The sequence below is a fragment of the Bos javanicus genome, chromosome 15 (assembly GCF_032452875.1).
Source record: "Bos javanicus breed banteng chromosome 15, ARS-OSU_banteng_1.0, whole genome shotgun sequence".
NCBI lineage: Eukaryota > Metazoa > Chordata > Mammalia > Artiodactyla > Bovidae > Bos > Bos javanicus.
Window position 1 is genome coordinate 61,458,240 of NC_083882.1, and position 22,729 is coordinate 61,480,968.

The 22,729-nt window shown below is 41.3% G+C and overlaps 1 protein-coding gene across 3 annotated transcripts in view; it reads right to left on the minus strand.

Moving 5' to 3' along the window:
* The window catches only part of MPPED2 (metallophosphoesterase domain containing 2), a 210,660-nt gene that overhangs the window by 85,590 nt on the left and 102,341 nt on the right, over positions 1–22,729 (minus strand). For all 3 annotated transcript variants that reach the window (XM_061381006.1, XM_061381009.1, XM_061381008.1), the window contains exon 4: positions 16,913–17,138. In XM_061381006.1, coding sequence (XP_061236990.1) covers positions 16,913–17,138 — 226 coding nt within the window. The remainder of the gene's footprint in view (positions 1–16,912; positions 17,139–22,729) is intronic.

Consider the following 22,729-nt stretch of genomic DNA (forward strand, 5'->3'; position numbering starts at 1 on the left):
GGTTCTGATACTGTTGTGTGTGTGTGTGTGCTCAGTTACGTCTGACTCTTTGCGACTTTATGGCCTATAGCCCGCCAGGCTCTTCTGCGTATGGGATTCTCTAGGCAAGATCATCGGAGTGGGTTACTATTTCCCTTCAGGGGATCATCCTGACCCAGGGATCAAACCTAAGTCTCCTGTGTCTCCTGAATCGGCAGGCAAATTCTTTATCACCGTGTTACCTGGATAACTACTGTACTGCTCTGGTACTACTGTATTTTAACATTTTAAAAATTCATTTTCAATTTATGTTGAGTACATAAACAGTCGCTTTTTTATATACTAGCTTTTTATTCTGTAACCTTGTTAAATTTACTTATTACTTCTTAATTTTTAGAAATTGCTTAGAATTTTGTTGTTTTGGAGATCCCTTGCAATTTTCTAAATTAACCATCATGTCACATGCAAAAAAGAGAAAATTTTACTTTTTCCTTTACAATCTTCATTCTTTCTATTTCTTTTTTTTGTGCTTTATTATGCTGTTTAGGGCCTCCAAAAATTGGTGACTAGAACTATGAGTCCAAGAAACCTTACATTTTCCTGATCTTAGTTTGAAAGCATTCGACGCTTACCATAAACTCTGATGCTAACTGTAGGTTGTGACCATGTATAAGATGATGGGTTCCTTTCTACTCCTAACTGCTGAGTTTTTGTGAATGAATGTTGAAATTATTCAAAAGCTTTTCCTGTATATATTTGAAAAGACAAAATTCAAATTAATGTATGTGTGAGAAGGATGACGGGACAGTAACAGCGGTGAAAGCACATAGGCAAACACGAATCACTGTCATAGGTGGTTTTCTGTGTGGTGTGGGTCAATGGATGTTCACTGAATTATTCATAAATGGATAAATAACATAATACTAATAAGGGATATGCAGAAACTCATGATACCAGTATGTCATGAACCAAGGACTTTGATACATTTAACTCTGTCCATCTAGAAACAAAGCCTTACAGAGTCTTCGTCGAGATCCTATGGGCTTCCTAGGTGGCTCAAGTGGTAAAGAATCTTCCTGCCAATACAGGTGACTCAAGAGACGCAGGTTCGATCCCTGGGTCAGGAAGATCCCCTGGAGGAAGAATCAGCAACCCACTCCAGTATTCTCGCCTGGAGAATCCCATGAACAGAGGAGCCTGGTCCGCTACAGTCCATGGGGTTGCAAAGAGTCAGACACCACAGAGCAACTAACACTTACCTTTTTTTTTTTTTCCCCAAACAAATGGTTAATAAAGAGAAAACTCCCTAAATAATGCTGTCATTTTGAATGAGGAGGATAAAAACACAAAACCAGACGTGTGGATTGTGTCTCTGTTCACAATACATACAGGCTGTTTGACTGAGACAGGAAAAGTTCCTGTGGGTCAAGAAATAAGAGTGACTGAAGGTAAGAACATGTTTAAAACAAGAGAAAACTTCAGCTCACGTGCCTGAAAGCATATCCACATGTCAAGGGCCGTGGGACACTTTCCCAGGGGGCCTGAATAAGAAGCCTCTCTGGTCTTAGTATCTTAACCGAGGCTGAATGGAACACCAGGGAATATGCTGGAGGGAGGGGAGCCATTGGCCAAAGGGGTGGAAAAAGTGATGCAATCAGAGAGCTCCTGCCCATCTCTAGTTTTATGACTCTTCTTAAAAAAGGAAGGAGAATTCAAACCACTTCAAAATAAGATCACGGGAGGAGACCTGGCTTGGAAGACTGGTTCTGATGAGACAGAAGTTTAGAAGGATTTATCTTCCTGGTTGATAATCACAGTCCATGCCAAAGGACTACTCCACCTGACTACTGCTTTGTAGCAAATATAGGGTAAATTTTAAACTTACACAGAATAATTTCTCTGGGAATTGGGAACAGCAGACGGAGAATCTACAAACAAATGACGCTGAGAAATAAAGGCTCTCCTTCCCAACAACCTAAAGCTTGACAAATCATATCAATGTTTTACATCTCAGTATATTTAAAAGTTCACAACAAACAGAAAGCTCTTCTCTACCTGCTTGCTAACTGGTTTGATTTGATGAAGAGTGTACTCCCAAGGACAAACCTCTAAAGAAAAAAAAAATACCATTAGATTTTCTTTTCTTTTTTTCTTATTTGATGCCATTAATAATAAATAGTATGTATTTTCCTTACCCAATTCAAGGGGGAAAAAAACACCCTTTTTGTTGCTTTTCATATAAAGACACATTTTAAAAGTTATGCCTACAAAGAGTCCATTAAAAAAAAAAAAAAAAGGACAGAGAAATATGCTAATTGCTCTAAAATTCAAAGCTCCAATCAAGTGAACACTCTCATGGGTGTGAGGATATAGGGCCTCTTCAGGGGAAGGTAATCGTAATTATGCAGCATGAGGCCCCAAGTGTATGTCAGTAGCAGATTCTGATAAGATAGGCACCAAAGGAATCACTTCTGGACTGCTTCAATGGGAGGGTGTTGGTGCAGCGCTGGTATTTAGCTGTGATCTAGAGGCCAGCAAAGGTCAGGCTGGACAAAGCAGAGTCTAATGAAGCTGCTAGTGTCTGGGGTGAAAGAGCCACAAGGCCTTTCAAATTAGCAGCTGAATCCTGACACTCATTAGTGGCTCTATATGTAGAGGCTGCAACTTAGTCCCAACCAGGGAAACAGCCTAGACACCCTGTATACACACGGAGGAAATCAAGTATGCACGAAATAGAGAACTGGAACCGCTCAAATGTTTTCCCTTTTGCATTTTGACATTTTTCTTTTTCTTTTTTTTGTATTAATGACAGAACTGCATGTGCTTACCTTCCAATTTGGCACTAAAATAATTACCACAGCGACTAAAATGAGACATCATTTTTTTTTAATCAAGGAAGCTCTAGTCAGAAATTGCTTCTGCTAAGTTCTGTACAAGACGTAATATACTCTTGTTAACTAACAAAACCAATAAATCAAGCTGAAGCACTTATTAAAGTATCTTACAGCACTAAATTTATCACTGATGACAAATTTAATTTGGGACTCTGACAGTTTTGCTTCTTGCATATACTTCAACAGATTTCTTTATTATTATTTGCAGGGGGGGGGTGTGTTATTTCACAAGAAATTTTTAGAGATGTAAAAGATGACTTCCCATAGAAAACAGTGTTTGTTCCACAGTGTTGTTATCACTGGGAAAAGCTACACATTAAAATTCTTTTCTGCAATCCTAGCCTTCGCACACTAGAGTTAGCAGAATTTTTTAAATGGTGATAATGACCATTTTACAAAGCAATTTATAATCATCACTCAGCTCACCGCTACTCAATCTCACACAGTCAGGTCAATGCTTGTCCCTTGATAATGAAGATAACAAAATTGAGACACAGAGTTTCCCCCTACCTAACAGGTAGAGGAATTTTAATCTGTGGCAAGGTCCTTCAGTCAAAGGAAGATGGAAAGAAAAAAAGCATAGAAACTCACACAATTGTATTGGGTCTTTTTATAATTATTCAAAATTGTAGCTAAAATGACACTATTTCCACTTAAGTATCAAAATAAAATTACATTTCAAATACACATAAAATGATTGTCCAGAGGCAGCCTTTGCTGGATACCAAACTTCTCAGCTATGTAACATAAATAATGCTTTATTTTCTCTTCCAGTCTACTGCACTCTGCAGTGCATTCTACAACACACCCGGGCGACTCAAGTTATATTTTCCATAAACTTTTCTGCTTCCTAAAACACACCTCAATAATTCTACATTAGCATTTTCCTATTGTTTTTTCCAAAAGTGTTTTGTCTCTTGACAAATGCTATCGGTATACAAAAACCAAATTTCACCGCCTGGTCCCGTTTAAGGCAAACCGCACAGCCTGAACCACAGCCTGACAAGGAGAACACATTAAGCCCTGGAACAAAAGCGTCCAAGTCGACCTGTTTTGCAGGCTGATTAATAGAAACAAGCTCCAAGGACTAATCACAAGTCGAGCCCTGTTTTGCAGATTAATAGAACAAAGACACAGGAGAGGAGGGGAGGGTACAGCACTGGAATACAAATAAGCAAAGGTAGGCACCAGGCTTTCCTTGACTGAAGTCGCATCCTGTACAGCCAGACCCACACACCCAGATGCCACTCGGGGATGAATCAAAATGCAGCACCGAAGAGAGCAGGGTTCCATCAGTCACCCCAGCCCCAAATGAGGCGTTTGGGCTCCACCTTCTTTGGGCTAGTCTGAGCTGAAAGAGGAAGGAAGAATTTTCAGCCAAATGAGGTACAGCTCTGATGCTTTCAGGGAATCCTTCCACACTTCAGCCAGGCACACACAGCCCTTGTTGATGAGCACAGACACACCCACCTCCCCATCTTTGCCAATGGCCTGTCACACAGGTCACCCTGGGAGTGCGTGCATACGTGCAGGCCCACAATCACGCAAGAACTTGATACACACCAGCGGCATGAAGTTAGAAAAAATAAGAGAGTCAATGTCCAAATTACCCCGGCATACATTTTACAACTAGAGAATGTGGCCTTTTCTCCTGACTGTAAAAATAAAACCTACCCACTCTAAGAACATATATATAAAGTCTCAGGCAAGTAGAATGAAAGAAGAAAAATTCATAAGAGAAAACCAATGTTATACTTGTGGTTATTTCCTTTCAATCTTCCTTTTCTGTATATACATTTTCAAGATGCTATTGATACACCTCTGTGTATTTTTGGCAGGCACGTGGCTTTTGAAAAGCTTACTGCTAAATTTAAGAAGAAACACATACCATGAACCTCTTGATGTCTGATGCTAATTCTTGAATGAGAAAAACCAGGTGAGTGGGTGAATTTTTTTTACTGGAATTTCAAAGCTTTCATCCATGTGCGTGTCTGGTTAACTGAAGACAGTTTACACAGCTTGAGAAACATAATCTTTAGGAATTGAGATGTCTGTTTTTTGTATGATTTCTAACCTTGATATTCTGCAGTAAGTATTTTCCTTTTACTTTTTCTTTTGGTTCTGTTCTTACTTGTAGAAATCCAGAAAAACCAGTTTTTTGGTCTCATTCACAAGAAGAGTACTTGAATCAATGGACAAAGAAAATGAATTTTCTCTGGCATATTCGTATTTTATTCTATTAATAATCCAATGATTTTGTTTATTGGGACAATCCACAAAGTAAAAACATGCTTATAATGAAAATCATAAATATCAACAGTTACAAAACCTCAGAACTGACTTTAGGGAAGGCTTATGAGTTTACAAGCTAGACAAACTTCCAAAATTTCCAAAGAAATGATCCTGTTCCTTTCAGACTTTTCAGAACATAGTTCAAACTCTACAGAGGTAATTTCTAGAGCAAATAACCTTAAAAACCAATACCCTCCTTAATATTAGGTTTTCCCTTTACAAGTAGTACTGAACTGCACACATGGTGTGTTTGAATGCAGGCAGGCAGTCAATACTCTGAAAATTCCCTCACCTCTCCTGGGCCTGCCTCCGAAGCCGCTTTGTAAGCCAGCAAACCACACAGAATTTGCCTTCAGGAAAAGCTATTTAAAAGCACAAAGGTCAGGGCCAGCATTATACATACACACTTAGGTCTCCTGTCTTTCTTATTCATTCTGTTGGACCTACAGGTAAGTACTTCTTACAGAATTATGACATTTTTTCAAGAGACAGACAGAATTGAGGTAAAAAAAAAAAAAATTAAGTCTTGGCTGTTTCACTCTGAAAAACGGTAAGCATTAAAAAAATGTTTAGTAACAAAGGCATCATAAGCACAGCTTAAAATCCTCAATCTCAAGAGCTTCCTATGTATTAATTTATTTAAATAATGCAAAAACAAAACTAACAGATTGAATTTCTTTAACAGATATCCTTTCCACAAATTTTCTCCTTAAGTCATAACACCCAAAAAGAAAAAAGAAAAGTAGGGATTGGCTGATAATAGCCCAACAGCTTATTTCCAACTATTAATAGTTTTACCTCCAACAATTCTGATTAGGTTTTAATGCAGCATCTTTTACTTTGTTTTGAAAAGATCAAAGCAAGACAGTTTTCTTCTACTGATCCTTGATTCAGAATACAGGCCCCAATTACAACTAGTGATTTAAGAAGCTGGCCATTTTTATTTTATTTTTTGGTCAACTGATTTTTTTTTACAAAACCTTTTATTTTCTTCTGGCATGAATGAGTGTTCAGTCACTTCAGTCATGTCCAACTCTTTGTGACCCTATGGACTGTCAGGCTCCTCTGTTCATGGGATTCTCCAGGCAAGAATACTGGAGTGGGTTGCTATTTCCTTCTCCAGGGGATCCTCCCGACCCAGGGATTGAACACATGTCTCCTGCATTGCAGGCAGATTATTTACCAATGAGCCACCTGGGAAGTCCTTTATATCAGAGTATAGCTGATTAATAAGGTGACAGTTTCAACTCAGCCATACACATACATGTATCCATTCTCTCCCAAAGTCTCCTGCCATCCAAGCTGGAGGGGCTGGACTTTTAAAGCATTAAGACAATAAAAGCTTTTCCCCCCTAGTTTCTGTCTTTGATAACCCTGTTTCTGGAATCATGGTGCTCCAAGCTACTTCCCATTGCTTATAAAGCCTTGTTTGGCATTGAAAGTCAGCACTCCTTAGTGGATTCAGAGTTAGGACTGATTTGTCCCATCATTTCAATACATACAGCAGCTTGAAATGTAGTGAGAGAAATAGTCATCTCCGTTTATGAAGCCAGACAGGCATCAGAGGCATTTCGTTTTATGTGCCATTATTTTGTACATCATATGTAAAAGAAACTGATAACAAATTAGGGGAGAAAATGGAAAATCAGTCTGTCAGCTCTGATTTTTTCCCCCTTTACACACTTAGCATTGGTTTTACTTAGTCTTCAATGCTGATTTACTGTAGGTTCTATGAAATTTTAGCACCACTTAAAAAAAAATAGAGATCCATCCAAAATCCACCATGCCAGACATTAGGCTTTTATAAACCAGGTGCTTCTCTTCATTTATTTTTCATTTTTTTGTTGCAAACTTCATACTTAGACACTTTAGTCACAGTAATTATATTTACACTTTAACCAAGCAGATCTTTTCTAATATTCATGAAAAACAGTCTTCCTGTATCTCCTCCTGAATTAAAGCAGGTTTGCAACTCATTTTTTCTGCTCTTTATGGAATGCAGACACATTCTGCTAACCCAGAGGCTTTCAAAGTGTGCCACTAACTTCCTGTTTCAGGAACCCTCACGGAACATTCCACGTTCAATTTATAGTTCCCATCCAAGATCACCTTTATTTTTTCTGGGTGAAAACGCAGTACCCAACGTTACTCATACATTTAAAATGACGCTCCATGTAAGTGACCTTAAAACATCCCATACGTCTTCATTTAACAGACATCTATTTACTCTTCCACATCCTTTGACCACATGCTGCCAATATATGGGGTTCCTTTCCTAAATGGTTTATACTTATCCAGATCATTAGTAACTTCTTGTGCAAAAAATACTGTACAATGTTTGCTTTTAAAAATTCTCTCCCCTGCCTCACACATATACACATACAGGGTGACTATTTTCCTAGACTAAATTTCCTATTCACTTCATTTCTGTCCATTTTTGCTTCTTCCCTTCTACTCTGGTATATCATAATAGAAAAGAAAGCTGACAAATAAATAAAAGTAGCCATCACAAAACTACACACTATCGATACTACCTCCCAGGGAAGAAAATCGTAATTATTGTGGATTTACTGAGTGCCAGGAGCGTAACATACATAATCGAATTTTAATGCCATGAAACATACATGGAGTAGTGAAAAAAATAAAGGCTTTGGGGTTAGACTTCCAGTTTTGCTGTTAAGGAAATGAGTATCTTTCTGTAGTATTTAGCTTTTCTATTTTCATCATAAAACTTCAATTTTTATCAAATCCCAAATGGTGGGTAATATTACTTCCTTTACAGGATGACAGTTGAGGCTTAAAAACTATTTTATGTAAAATACCTATACGTGAGTGATGCTCAAGAAACAGTAGTTACGGTTCTCTGCATACCCATTTTACAGATGACACTGTGGCTCAGAGATGAAACGATTGGCTTAATGAGGTGAGTTCTACAGTGATAAAACCGAGACACAAGCTTGCTGCAGACAGCTGCTTCTAAAGGCCGCAGTCTCTACACACTCCCCGCTTCTCCCGTCAGTAGGTAGAACACAGCTGCAGCTGTTTAAGCTGTGTCCAATTTGGGAATCAGACCTTTCAGGGTGTATCTCTCTGATGGGGAGGTCCAGCTGGCAGTTTGCTAACCTGAAGAACTAATGGTTTAAGGGAAGAGGGGATCAACAAGAGGAACTCAGCCCAGGTTCAACAAACCCTTCACTGTCAGAGGGATGTCCCTGAATACAGCATCTTTTTGCCTATCCCCAACAAGCTCCCACAGGTGTACAGGTGACTCCTCGGGAGGCCACGCGACATGCCTGTACGGCCTTCTTACAGACACAGCCTAACAACTCGTGTCTCAGTTTTATCATGTAGATCTCAGTTCCCTCCTTAAGTTAGTCGCTTCATCTCTGAGCCAGTTTCATCTGTGAAATGGGATACGCAGAAGTTATGCAAAAGGCAGAGGGCCTCTCCCACAACACAGCATGGCTTTGATTACCATGATTCCGTTGTGAAACAACTCTGGCAATGGGGCAGATGCATTAGAAAGGGCAAATGGACCACCTGAGCAATGCTCAGTCATTAAGTCACGTCGGATTCTTCGTGACCCCATGGGCTATAGCCCGCCAGGCTCCTCTGTCCCTGGGATTCTCTAGGCAAGAACATTGGAGTAGGTTGCCATGCCCTCCTCCACGGGATCTTCCTGACCCAGAGATCGAACCCAAGTCCCTTATGTCTAACCTGCATTGGCAGGCGGGTTCCTTACCCCTAGTGCCACCTGGGAGGCCCCTGTACCTGGCAAAAAGGAAGAACTGGGTAGAAGGGGCAGCTTCCTAGCTGGACTCCAAAGCCCATTCACTCTCATCCTCAGGAGGGCTAAAGGAACCCGCACAGTTACTTGGACTTACTCATGGGCACACCTGAAGTACAGGGGAAAGGTATGCAGGAAGTGCAGGAAGGCAGAGCATGGAACCAGGCAAACATGTGTCGCAACTGTCCAAGGGACCCCAGTGGGCTCAGTGTCTGGTAATATCTGGAGAAATTCATGTTACACTTACAACTCAAAGGATTAAATAAGGAATACATGTTGTAACATAGCTTGAAAATAAATGGTACAGAATCTATACGGCTTTAATTCAACTCTAAGAATTCAGCCATTGAGAACGCAACCATCAAGAAATGTCATATGTTCAATAACTGGTTTCTAATGTCCAAAGGACATTCTGAAGGCCCACTTGGTTCAGCTTCTGGCCAAACTCACACTTTATGCTGGTTTCTTTTACTATAGCTTAAAAAGATAAGTCTCCAAATCTAAAAGAAACTTCTGTAGCTACCCAGAGCATGGCGATAAGGCAAATGAAGTAAAGAACTGACAACTGAGAGTTTAAAAATACTGTTGGAGCCTGTCTTCAAAAGTTCTCACTGCCTTCAAGGTCTGTCTCACCACTCCCCTCCCTCACCTTCATGAGACCATGCTCACCTGGAAAGATTTTATGCACTCTACTTTTTGAACGTTTGGGAAAGATCTAGATGTGTCCATGAAGAGCTCATGGGCATAGGTTAGTCCTTTCTTTGGCTCCACTTTGTTCTACCATCTCTAGCGGTCCTTGCAGATTCATGGCAATGCTTGATCTTGTCTTAGAAATATTTTCTTTTGCAACTGAGTGTCTCGTAAGTGTTGACCTACAGTCCAAGAGCCACATACACATCTCTACCACCGCCACACTCATTCATTCATTTAGCAGAAACGGACTGAGCATCCACTGTGTGCCAGGCTCCAGGGTAGGCATGGAGGCCCCTGCCCTCATGGCACTTACGGCCACTGTATCATCTCCTTCTATCCACCCCAACAACTCCGGGTTAAAAAGGAGCCTGTCAGTGTGACATGAGAAAATTAAAGAATGCCCAGTAGCCAGCGCCGGGGTCTCAATGTGGAAGTCCAAGTCTGCCAGGAGCACAGTGCATGGGTCCATGCGACCCCAACTTCAGTGGGGACACTCGGCCAGCACTTCCTTCTTGGTGCATGTGCCCAGGGCTGCTGTCTCTCTCAGTAGCTTCTCAGCAAAGGAGATGGAAGTTGTCACCATGAAGCAGAAGGACCAGAGGAACTGGCCCACGTCTTACGACACACTGAGGTATTCAGTTCAATTCAACTGCTCAGTTGTGTCCGACTCTTTGCGATCCCATGGACTGCAGCACGCCAGGCTTCCCTGTCCATCACCAACTCCCAGAGTTCACTCAAACTCATGTCCATTGAGTCAGTGATGCCATCCAACCATCTCATCCTCTGTTGTCCCCTTCTCCTCTCGCCTTCAATCCTTCCCAGCTTCAGGGTCTTTTCTAAAAGTCAGTTCTTTGCATCAGGTGGCCAAAGTATTGGAGTTTCAGCTTCAACATCAGTCCTTCCAATGAATATTCAGGACTGATTTCCTTTAGGATGGACTGCCGTATAGGTTCCCATTTTTTAAACCCTAGATTCTGCAGCATATCATGCAAAAGAGGCTGGATCATTCTTTTCTTCTGTTCTCTCAACATTCCCATTGTCCCCCCTCAAACACCTCCCCACTGAAGCCTGAGAGCTCCTGGAAGGACTGGCCTGGATCTGTGTGTGTCCTTTTTTACAACCAGATGGAACAGTCAAGACTTCCACGTGGCCACTTCCTGAGTTGCCTCAGGTCAAGGAGTAGCGTGACATCTGCGGTTACTAGGATACTCTCCCTCAGCCTCGAGAGCTCCTCAAAGTAACACTGGATTCTAGTGTTGTGTGTGCGTGCGTGTGTGTGTGTTTGTGTGTGTGTTAGTCACTCAGTCGTGTTCAACTTTTTGCAGCCCGTGCACTGTAGCCCGCCAGGCGCCTCTGTCCATGGAATTCTCCAGGCAAGATCACTACAGTGAGTTGCCATTTCCTTCTCCAGGGGATCTTCTTGACCCAGGGATCGAACCCAAGTCTCCGGGTTCGCTCTGTATTGCAGGCAGATTCTTTACTGCCAAAGCCACCAGGCAAGACCTGATTCTAGCCCTGTCTCTCCCAGACTAACTTTGGGCCCGTCACCTTCTCTGCCAAACACCGTCATGACATACTAGCACTTGCAAAAGCTGGCTATTGTTAATAATTATTAATATACACCCTTTGTGTTTTAAACTTTTTTAAAATTTTAACTATTTAGAATTGTTTTGAAGCCCAAATGAACACATATGAAAGTTCCCTAAGTGAAATATACCATCCAAATATGTTTATCATTGTTGGCTAATTGAGTTGGTCTCTCAGAATGTGCAGGTAAAAATTTAAATCATGCCCAATGCCGATACTAAGCATAAATGATTGCCCAAGAACACATATATATCTCCTTCCACATTCGCTTATATAACCCATAAAAGCACACGACAGGTTTTTAAGATTTGGACCCAGCGGGCAGAGAGGCACGAGTTAGATCCAACATCCCAAACTCCACATACACCAGCTTCTGCCACGGTATTTACTGACGTGGCCTCTGATGGGAGGTAGGAAGCCAGGGGACTGGTGTTGCTTTCTCCTTTTCCAAATAAACAAGGCGGTTGTTAAACCAGAAGTGAATCTGATCCCGTGCAGCTTTAAGAGCAAGTCAGCTGCATTCTGAAGCAGGCGAAAATGTAAACAGAGCCTGAAACTCTAGAGCTGGGCAGACCCGCCATAGGTTTCAGAATGGGAGAGTCCATGGGCCTGGGGCCAAGAAAAATGAAATGTTAGCCTGGGCCTTTAAACAGAATCGTGTAGAAGCAGAGTGCATATTTGTTTAACACACATACACAGACCTTCTTCTGTGCCAAGACCTTCCTGAACCCTCCTGAATAAAAGCTGGAATCCTCGAGACGGTGGTACAGAAAAAATATTGTTCCTACATTGCTGTTCTTTAGCGTCCACGGACTTTCCTCTTGAATGTAGAGATGTTTCTTTCTTTCTTTTTTTTTTTTTTTTGGCCTGAGTTAATTACAAAGTATGACTATGAAAATAAAATAAATGAGCCCATTCCACTCATCCCTGTATCTGAATTCTATCATATGAGTTGCCCATTGGTTTTCTAATCCTCTCACTCAGTATCTGCTGTTAATTTGTTCGCTATTGCCAGAACTTGAAGACTGTCAGCAAAATACATGAGGCATCACAAAACTTATAATTGGAAACAAAAACATCTGAAGCTCTTCTGACTGGGTAAAGTACCATGGTGCTGATCAGAACAAGGAAACGTGAGCAACCTTGTAGCTGTTTGTGTGCAAACACAATTATGTATAAATGCGGCAGAGAGTTGAATCAACACTTAACTCCCACTTTGAAAAACACTGAGAAAATTACATTTAAAGGCATGGACGAACTCAACATATTGATGATCCAAAATGAGGGGGAGAGAAGAAGGGAGAAAATACATCCTGCTCACACTTCCTTTGAAAACACAGCTTGATGGGCTTTCTCTTGCTGTTTCAACCATTTTAAAATTATGCTGCCTGGGACTCCATCTAATTTTCTGGCTGCAGAAGTTAAGGCACTTCCTCCACAGTTACTAAATCTGACAAATTACACCTGGGTCTACTCTAACATGAAAAAGTGTGCTCTTTGTTCCTGACCCTTGGGCAGCATAGAGATCAAATTCCTGGACATTGGAAAGCCCCACTCATTTTCATTAAAAGCCACAGGAGACTAGCTCTGCATTTCTGTTCAGGAGGGGAACAAGGTACAGTGCCGAACAATACAACTGCCATGCTCAGGTCAGAGCAAGATAGACTTTTTACTCTTTGCAGCTTGGCTACTGATCCGTTTATACCCAGATTTTTTTCTTTTTCTTTTTTTTAAATATATAAGCATCTTGGTAGCAAAAGAACAACTGAAATTAAAAAAAATAAAGAAGAGGCTAGTCAATTTTTAAATACTAAGTCCCATGAGTGAATTCATTGAAATCTGCTAGCACTAAAATGCTGGCTACAGATCCAGTAACCAAAAATACAAGAATGATTTCAAAATGCCACCTCTCCTCCATCCTGGCCAGACAACAGCACAGTGGCCGATACCTGACAGATTAGAATTTTGTCTCCTCTGATCAGCATTTGGAAAAGACGTACAAGAGCTGAAAGTGATCATAAGAGATTAGGAACCATCTCAGTGGCAAAGAACAACATGAGGGATACAAGAAATCCATGAGCTTTGCTGAACAAGAGCAGAGCCCTGGGCAGATCTAACCATCAGGCCACACAATACCCTCTTCTTCTGTCCCCCAGAGAGGGAGAGAAAAAGGTAATAGAAGAAATTAAGAATAGCTTTAACTGCACTGTTAGTCCTGTGACAATACATCACACCCGAGTCCTTTCTTTAAGACTCCTAGAAAAACGATGAGGTGAGGGAGGATACAGAAGCCACAGAATCCGGCAGAAGGCCTCCTGAGCAAGGTTCCCACCGCCCACCCTCCTACCTCCTCTCAGGAACTAGTCAACTCTTGCCTTCCTTCCAAGGAAACACCTTTCTTCCAGGATGAGGCACCCCATTTACTTCTTCAGTGTAGGTCACTGGATTTTCCCAGACCCATCAAACCACAGCCAAACCCTCTTCCTTGCAGATGTAATAAACACCACAGTGCACTCCAATTGCAAACACCCACGAGGGCTCAGGATTGTTTTAAGCTATTTTCCACATACAAATTCCTCCTAAATTGTAAGTCAGGAGACACTGCGTTAATTCTCTCTGGTCTTTAGGAAGCTTTCAGCGGTGCTACAAGTTATAAGCATGGAATGAATATGAGCAAATATACCTTGTTCAGAGCAAAACTGAGTCACAATTCACATTTTGTAAATGAGTTAATAGCTCTCTCCCTGGTCAGATGGCAATTACTTTTGAGAAATCTGTGACATGATGGAAATCCTTAGTATCAAGGTTCTCATTTTGATTTCTGTTTTAAATTAAAAGCAGTAACAGTATCAGCAAATCAGAACTTAATATTTCCTCTGGAAAAGTCATTGGGAAAGCATGGAAATCAAACTTACATCAGTTCTAACTTACAAAACAGAAGCAGACTCACAGACGTAGAGAATGAACTTATGGTTACCGGGGGAAAGGGACAGTTAGGGAGTTCGAGATGGACATATACACACCACTATATTTAAAATGGATAACCAACAAGGTCTTAGTATATGGCACATGGAACTCTGCTCAATGTCATGTGCCAAACTGGACAGGAGAGTAGTTTGGGGGAGAAATATGTATAGTTGAATCCCTTTGCTGTCTAGGTAAAACTATCACAAGGTTGCTAATTGGCTATATTCTAACATAAAATAAAAAGTTAAAAAAATTCACATTATTTGGGGGTTGGAATATCTAATGGGTTACCAAGCAGGCATCCACCTACTTGTGAATCCCAGGGATGGAAAAATCCTTTTTGCTGACAGGATAAAAGTAGCAGCTCTGGTACAAATCCCCCCAAATTTGCTTCCAATCAAATTCTTAATCATGAAAGAGGCTAAAAATTGTACAAAATATTAAAATAATCAAGCATGTCCACAAATACATGCTCTTTGAATATTCTAATTTGGGTGACTACTGAAGTGGGTGGCATCAGAGAGAAAGTGGGGCAGACTTCATTGTCCCTGTTTTACAGAGAAGTCGATGGATTTGTCACGCAGTCACCAGAGACTGAACTAAGGCTAGACCCCACTGCATCTGACTCCCAGTGCCACAGTCTTTGTACAAAGGTGGACAAAGATACAAAGTAAACTGGAAAGACCAACCCCACTAGGCCAGTAACAGCTAGCACCTGTCAAGTGCTTATTCTTACATCAGAAAGCCTTCTGCATGCTGTGGGTGCATTAACTCACTTACGACATCCATGAGAGAAAGTAAAATTGCTACTTCCTACTTTAGAGATGAGAAAACAGAGGCAAGGAGGTATTCAGGGAAAAGTTCAAGCCCAAAAGCTGAATAAGCCGTGGAAATGGGAAATCTGTTGTCCCTGTACAGAAACACTGATGTAAGCATTCCTAAATCAATGTTCAGATTACAGCAGTTCTGGGAATATTAATTTTAACAAAAAAAATCTTCAGCGAGATCCGACCTGAGTTGGACATGACTGAACAACTAACAGTCTTCCTGTATCCACCAATCAGTCCTTCTGGATACTAACTAGTAAAGCCAGAAAAAAAACTTACAGGAAATGTCTCAACTTTCTATTCTACAGAGGACAATCCAAACTGTTGAGTAGGGGTGTGTGTATGCTCAGTCCTGTCTGACTCTTTGTGACCCCATGGACTGTAGCCCACCAGGCCCCTCTGTCCATGCAATTTTCCAGGCAAGAATACTGGAGTGGAGTGCCATTTCCTACTCCAGGGGACCTTTCCCACTCAGGGATAGAGCTTGCATCTCTTATATCTCCTGCATTGGCAGGCAGATTCTTTACAACTGTACCACCTGGGAAGCCCTGGGAAGTTGAGTGAGGTGGCCAATCTGAATTCACTCTGTCCTTTTCCAGCTTTATTCACAATTCCTAGGGCATGACCAGGATACTCTTCCAGGTTGCATAAGTAAAGGTCAGTTTTTGTGCTCTATATATACATAGGGCTCTCAAAAAGTAAGAAAGCACATAAATAAAAATCCAAGACTCCTCTACTACTGATTTTCTGATCTAACACTCCCATTTTAAAGATGCAAAAACTGGCCCTAGAACCTAAGTGACTTGCTTAAATTCACATAAATACTTAGTAGCAGAGTAAGGCCTGAAAAGTGGTAATTATTAATATTGCTCTAAGCAAACCGCCAGATACTCTTCTCAATTCATTGCAAACATCAGCCAATTTAATCCTCACCATAACCCTCTAAAGTAGGTATCATTTTCACTGTCTTAGAGATGCAGAAACTGAGGTTCATCCTCTATGAGTTAACCTCTTCAAAACCAGACAACTGCCAGTTGACGAAGCCAAGATCAACATGCTTCCTTATCTGGTCCCAAAGAATATGCACCAGCTTCAGCTTTTCTAGAGCTGAGAATTGCAGTACCAAGAATTCTATAACTGAGCTCTTAACCTGTAACTTGCAAACTGTCTGGGTGTCTTGTGTGTGTGTGTGTGTGTGTATGTATGTATGTATTAGTCGCTCAGTCCTGTCTGACTCTGTGACCTCACAGACTGTACCTCGCCAGGCTCCTCTGTCCCTGGGATTCTCCAGGCAAGGATACTGGAGTGGGTTGCCATTCCCTTCTCTAATCAGTCTTGCCTGGGGAGCTTTAAAAATACAGGTCACTGGGCTCCACCTCAAGAAGGAGAATCAGCATCTTGGGGGGGTGGTTATGGCTTCAAAATCTGTATTTCTTCAGAGTTGATCAGGTGATTCTCATGTGTAGCAAGAGTTGAGAAACTCTAAGCAAGGTATTTCATGAGTGTTTCCAATGTAAAACATAAGGAGGAAATGAATCACCTAAGGCTGATGGAATGTTCAGAGTGGCTCAGTCTGCATGAAGGGTAACACTGTGACCCTCCCCCAAATTGTTCTGTGTCCCATTGACACACGTGCAGCCCCTGTCACACAAACAGACGCATATCTACTGTACCAAAGCTCTGCCCCCACTGATCTCGCCTAAAGAAATCTGCATCACAACGAACAATTCGCAGCAGTGCCAAAATTCGTGTTCTGTTGGAAACACAGCATAAAGGTTTCATTTCACCTTTATTTTTTTGGGTTAAGACACTTCAGCCGGCACCATGCTTTCTCAGCATTGAGCCAAAAAAAATAAGAGGGGAAGACTGTTGGAAGGAACACTTACCAAGGTGCACCATATATCCTGAATCCCTTCACTGTTACCTCCGAGTCTTGTAAGTAAATACTGTTCGTCAGGAGGGACTGAACGTTGTCAAAGTCCTCTGGTTTCAATTTCGACACAGAGGGGAAACGGTAGTAGTCCTGTTTAACAAGGTCTGCCATGAATTCCTTATCAAATGTCAGTTCATGATTCCCAGCAATCACTATTTTATATTCATACGGCAGGTTTCCTGAAATACGGAAAAAAAAAAAAGAGCACCAATTAGCACGTTCATTTCCCATCACGAAGTACAACCGCCATGACTGCGTGATTATCAGACAGTATCCCCAAATGAAATAGATCACACATTCCTTTATATTTCCATGGGAACCAAAATTTATGACTACTCCTTCATGCTAACAAAAATGACAATAAATGGGAGACAGGAAGCCGCTCAGAAGCTTAAAAGCTACTAAGGAGACATTAAGTTTTCTAGTTCCATTTCCCTTTTCTGTTTGCTGCAGATTCACTGTCATAAATCCATACTGTGATTCATACTTTAGAATCATCCAGCAAAGAGTACTTTAGTCATAAGCCTTAAAAAAGGTCTGGATTTGGTTTTAATCCTTAAAAAATAAGTTGACCAACTGTTTGTAACAACCCCTTTCACTGCTAGATTTTTAGTATCACTTTAGTACAAAGGACAAGGCATACATAATTCACAATTTGCATAAATCAAAGGAAGCACACAGTACAATTTTGTATGGCAAGTTAAAGTTTACCTTTTGGCTTGTGAATAAAAAGATTAATAATGACCCCCTGATTAGAAGGCTAACTTTCCTCCCATTGAGATGGGAGAAGAAACTGTAAAGCTTAACCCGCTTTTAATATTTATGGTATGGAAATGTGAGTTCGCCGTGTGTGCTTTTTATGCAAAAGTTTCCCGATCAAAATGAGATAATTCTGGGAAGAAGAATGAAAGCTATAAAGGAAAACCCAAACACCAGACTTCTGCATAGATTTATAATGTTTGAATAAAGTACAGATCATACATATTAATAACTCATCGTGATGCTATAAGAACCAAAATCCAAAGGGAGATAGTGCCCGGCAGCTGTCCCCACCCTGAAATTAATGCCCTTTTCTCTTCTTTGTCATTACGCATCCCTCAAGCCTCACCACTGGGCAGCTGCTCATTTTATTTTATTTCATTTTTATTTTCAGGAGGAAAAGGGTGGGAAGACGGTGCCTATAATTCCAGCTTCCTGAGACTCCCGGGTCCACTGCAAAATTAATGTTTCCTGCTATTCCAGGAAGAATGAAAGTTACCACTAGCAGGAATTGGATATATTTGTTGTAAGAATTCGTCCTTACCAGCAAGCCAGAGTCAATGAATCAATTAATGAAGCTTACAGTCTGAGACAGAATTATATTCGGGGGGGAGGGCAAGTTTTTGTCATAGGTCCAGTTGGATTTCACCAATGCAAATTGTAAACAGTATTAAAATTGGATACACAGAATGTGGACTAATGGGGAGACTTATGAGAGAGATGAAAACAGGCAGAAAATAATACTGCAGGAAGATAAAACTGAAAATGTGGTGGCTAAGTATCAATGAATATCCTTGACTACAGGCCCACAGAACTGTGTGACATGCCTTCGGCCTCAGTTATTCAAAAGGTTGCGGTGAAGAGCTCCAAAAAAATAGGAAGCCTCTCAAGGACATTCCTGGTGGCCCGGTGGTTAAGAATCTGCTTGCCAATGCAGGAGACCTGGGTTCGATCCTTGGTCCGTGAGGATTACACATGCAGCGGGCAACTAAGCCCATGTGCCACAACCACTGAAGTCCGAACGCCCTAGAGCTTGTGAGCCACAGTAAGGGAAGTCACCACAATGAGAAGCCCACCCACTGCAAACTGGACAGTAGATTCCACTCACTACAACTAGAGAAAGCCCACGGACAGCAACGAAAACCCACCACAGCCAATAAGCAAACAAATAGATTAAAAAAAGAAAGTAAGAAACTTCTCTTAAACACATGCAGAGCTTATATAAGGCAGTAAGATTGTGATGTATGTTGCAAGTTACCTGGATAAAATGATGATATTTTGCACCCACTCCAGTACTCTTGCCTGGAAAATCCCACGGATGGAGGAGCCTGGTAGGCTACAGTCCATGGGGTCTCGAAGAGTCAAACACGACTGAGTGACTTCACTTTCACTTTTCACTTTCATGCATTGGAGAAGGAAATGGCAACCCACTCCAGTGTTCTTGCCTGGAGAATCCCAGGGACAGGGGAGTCTGGTAGGCTGCCATCTATGGGGTCGCACAGAGTCGGACACGACTGAAGCGACTTAGCAGCAGCAGCAGCAGCATAAGGCAATAAGATTGTGATGTATGTTGCAAGTTACCTGGATAAAATGATGATATTTTGCACAATGCCCTACACTTAAAATACAGATAAAAGATGTATTCAGGAGTCTGAAAATTCCCAGCACTGTACACAATAGAAATTTTTGAGACGCCCCACTACTTCAACATCATGGCTCTGTGACCCCACTGGCCCAATACTACCTCCCCGGACCCACCTGCCTCCCAAGGCTGGAACAGTCTGATATGTTTTCCTGGACAGTAATCTGCTCCAAGGCAGGTCCTACCTGATTGAATCTTTGAGCAACTCTATTTGTACGAGTCATGCTTTAGCTGCCAGTTCTCCTTTAATGATTCATGATGATGGACTCACTGCAAACTCTGTCTTTATGCACCACTGCTCTTGCAAGAGGCTTTGGCTTCTTGCTTTTTCCATTTTAGAGCATTGCTTTGGGGATGGGATGGGTGAGACTGGGAAACAAGGCGACCCGAAGGAAGTACATTTCTCCCCTTCAGATCAGTGAAAGAAAAAAAATAAAACTGCTGCAAAGTAAATCTTTCTCAGGAAGACAGGCCTCTTCAGTATCTTTTAAATCACATTTTGGAGACTCAGCATAAAGAAATAGCCACCAAAATGAACAGCCGCGGAAATCGTCGTGATATTTACACACTGCCAACAAACTCATCTCTTTCTGAGAATCCAATAGTAGTTTCCAACTTCCATCCTCTGTTACCTATGTTATGAGATTGTCTGACATGTTTTCTTTTTTGCTGAACTGACCTTTCATCTGTAATCTGCCAACCTTTATGTTTTATATGAAAAGTGTAAGCAGGGCAGCTGACAAATCTCCTGTTACTTGATGGCATTTTCATTTTTTTTTTTCCAGGCTAGATTAATTTGGAAGGCTCTGCAGTCAAGCTCCAACCTTCTTGGTATTCAAATAGCACTATTTTAAAATTGTCAGACAAAGAGGTGCCTGCCTTTATCCATTTTATTCAGATCAGGTCATCGAAGTTGACCTGCCTGAATAAAAATCCAAGGCCATATGCAGATATTCTAATGTGGAAAAAGCCTTGCTTTGAATGACCTAAAGGATTCTACCAACTAACCAGTTCTATCTTCCCAAGACATGGTATATGTTTTACTGGTAAGATACGAGATGATTTTAGGTGAAATAGAGATGAATTTCTGACAGAATGTAAAGTAGCTCTGTATGTTCTAAAAGTGCACGTTTGAAAAAATACGCCAATGCAAGTAATGACATATGGCTTCATTTTTCTACTATCTTTTCCATGTTCATTTTTCTATTTTTGTATATAAAACAGGAGATGGTTTAAAGAAAACTACTGAGCAAATAATCATATAGAAAATTCAAAGATTTGGCAAAGCGATGACTACCAAGTGAATGAATGAAATTTGGGAAACTAGTCCATCTATCAGTTCAGTTTAGAGCTACAGATAATAAGTAAGACAAGTTCTTGGAGGCAGCAATTAAGTCTTATTCAAAACTGTATCTCCCGTGTACCCCAATGTTCATTGCAGCACTGTTTATAATAGCTAGGACATGGAAGCAACCTAGATGTCCATCAGCAGATGAATGGATAAGAAAGCTATGGTACATTTACACAATGGAGTATTACTCAGCCATTAAAAAGAATACATTTGAATCAGTTCTAATGAGGTGGATGAAACTGAAGCCTATTATACAGAGTGAAGTAAGCCAGAAAGAAAAACACCAATACAGTGTACTAACGCATATGTATGGAATTTAGAAAGATGGTAACAATAACCCTGTGTACAAGACAGCAAAAGAGACACTGATGTATAGAACAGTCTTATGGACTCTGTGGGAGAGGGAGAGGGTGGGAAGATTTGGGAGAATGGCATTGAAACATGTAAAATATCATATATGAAACAAAAAAAAAAAAAAAGAAAAGCAAACTGTATCTCCTACTGTATCTGTATTACCTCACTAGATGATACAAATAGATGCTCACTTAAAAAACTAAAGGATAACTGAAGTAAGCTAGGTCTTTACTGCTACTCCACAATTCTAATTATCCTACACTCTTGCCACTGTCTATTCCTTAAGCAGCCCTCACAAAACTTTTCCAGGTTCCAGGCTCCATTTGATTCCCCACTTAGCTTACAATACACATCCTCTAGCCCCAAGATGGAGAGGGCCATGGCAACCCACTCCAGTACTCTTGCCTGGAAAATCCCATGGACGGAGGAGCCTGGTAGGCTGCAGTCCATGGGGTCGCTAAGAGTCGGACACAACTGAGCGACTTCACTTTCACTTTTCACTTTCATGCATTGGAGAAGGCAACGGCAACCCACTCCAGTGTTCTTGCCTGGAGAATCCCAGGGACGGGGGAGCCTGGTGGGCTGCCGTCTATGGGGTTGCACAGAGTCGGACACGACTGAAGTGACTTAGCAGCAGCAGCAGCAGCAGCCCCAAGATAGGCTCTCTTTATTTCCCAATTGCTCCTTTACATCTTCTCATCTTTTTAATAATTGGCCTCAATGCTTTTCTTGTCACTGGCCCTTTAATTTTTCAGACATCTCTCTATACTATTTTGGATGTCTTTATTATATTTCTCCCGCTTTAGTAAGTTTATGTTTACTCACCCCAAGAAGATAAAAACAAGCTCTTCACACACACAACCCACACACACACATCTCAAATGCAATCCTAAACCATCCCTGGAATTATTTATTCTTTGAGAAACGTCTTCATTTTATTTCTAAACTTCTGGAAAGAGGATTCCAGAAGTTTGCAGCTGGTAGGCCAAATTCAGCTGAGAATTACAGTTGGTTCTCAATTGTTTTATTTTCTTAGTTGAACTAACATTTAGAAATCTGGAGGTATCACACTAAAAATTCGGGGTTTCTGGCTTCTTTTGGAAGATCAAAAATCAGGCAATTCTGACCTCCAGTCTATTGCAGACCTCCTCACTCTCTGTTACTTCTCACTCCTGGCCTACTTATCATGCTTGTGTACCCTCATGGGCTAACCTACTATTGGATTCAGCAACTTAAGACATAAATGGCTATTCAGAATTTACCCAATGTTGGACTTCCTTGCTGGCCCACAGGTTAAGAATCCACCTGCCAATGCAGGAGACATGGGTTTGACCCCTGGTCTGGGAAGATCCCACAAGCTGAGGAGCAACAAAGCCCACGTGCCAAACTACTGAAGCCCCTGCACCTAAAGCCCGTGCACCGCAACGAAGAGAAGCCACCGCTCACCGCAACTGGAGAAAGTCTGCACTCAGCGGCCCAGAGCAGCCAAAAATAAATAAAAGAATAAAACTTAAAAAAACAGTAATTTACCCATCGCAACCTCCCTTTGTTTCTATACTCAACCAAAAGCTTCCCTGAATGTCAATGCTGCTGTTAAGTCGCTTCAGTCGTGTCCGACTCTGTGCGACCCCAGAGACGGCAGCCCACCAGGCTTCCCCGTCCCT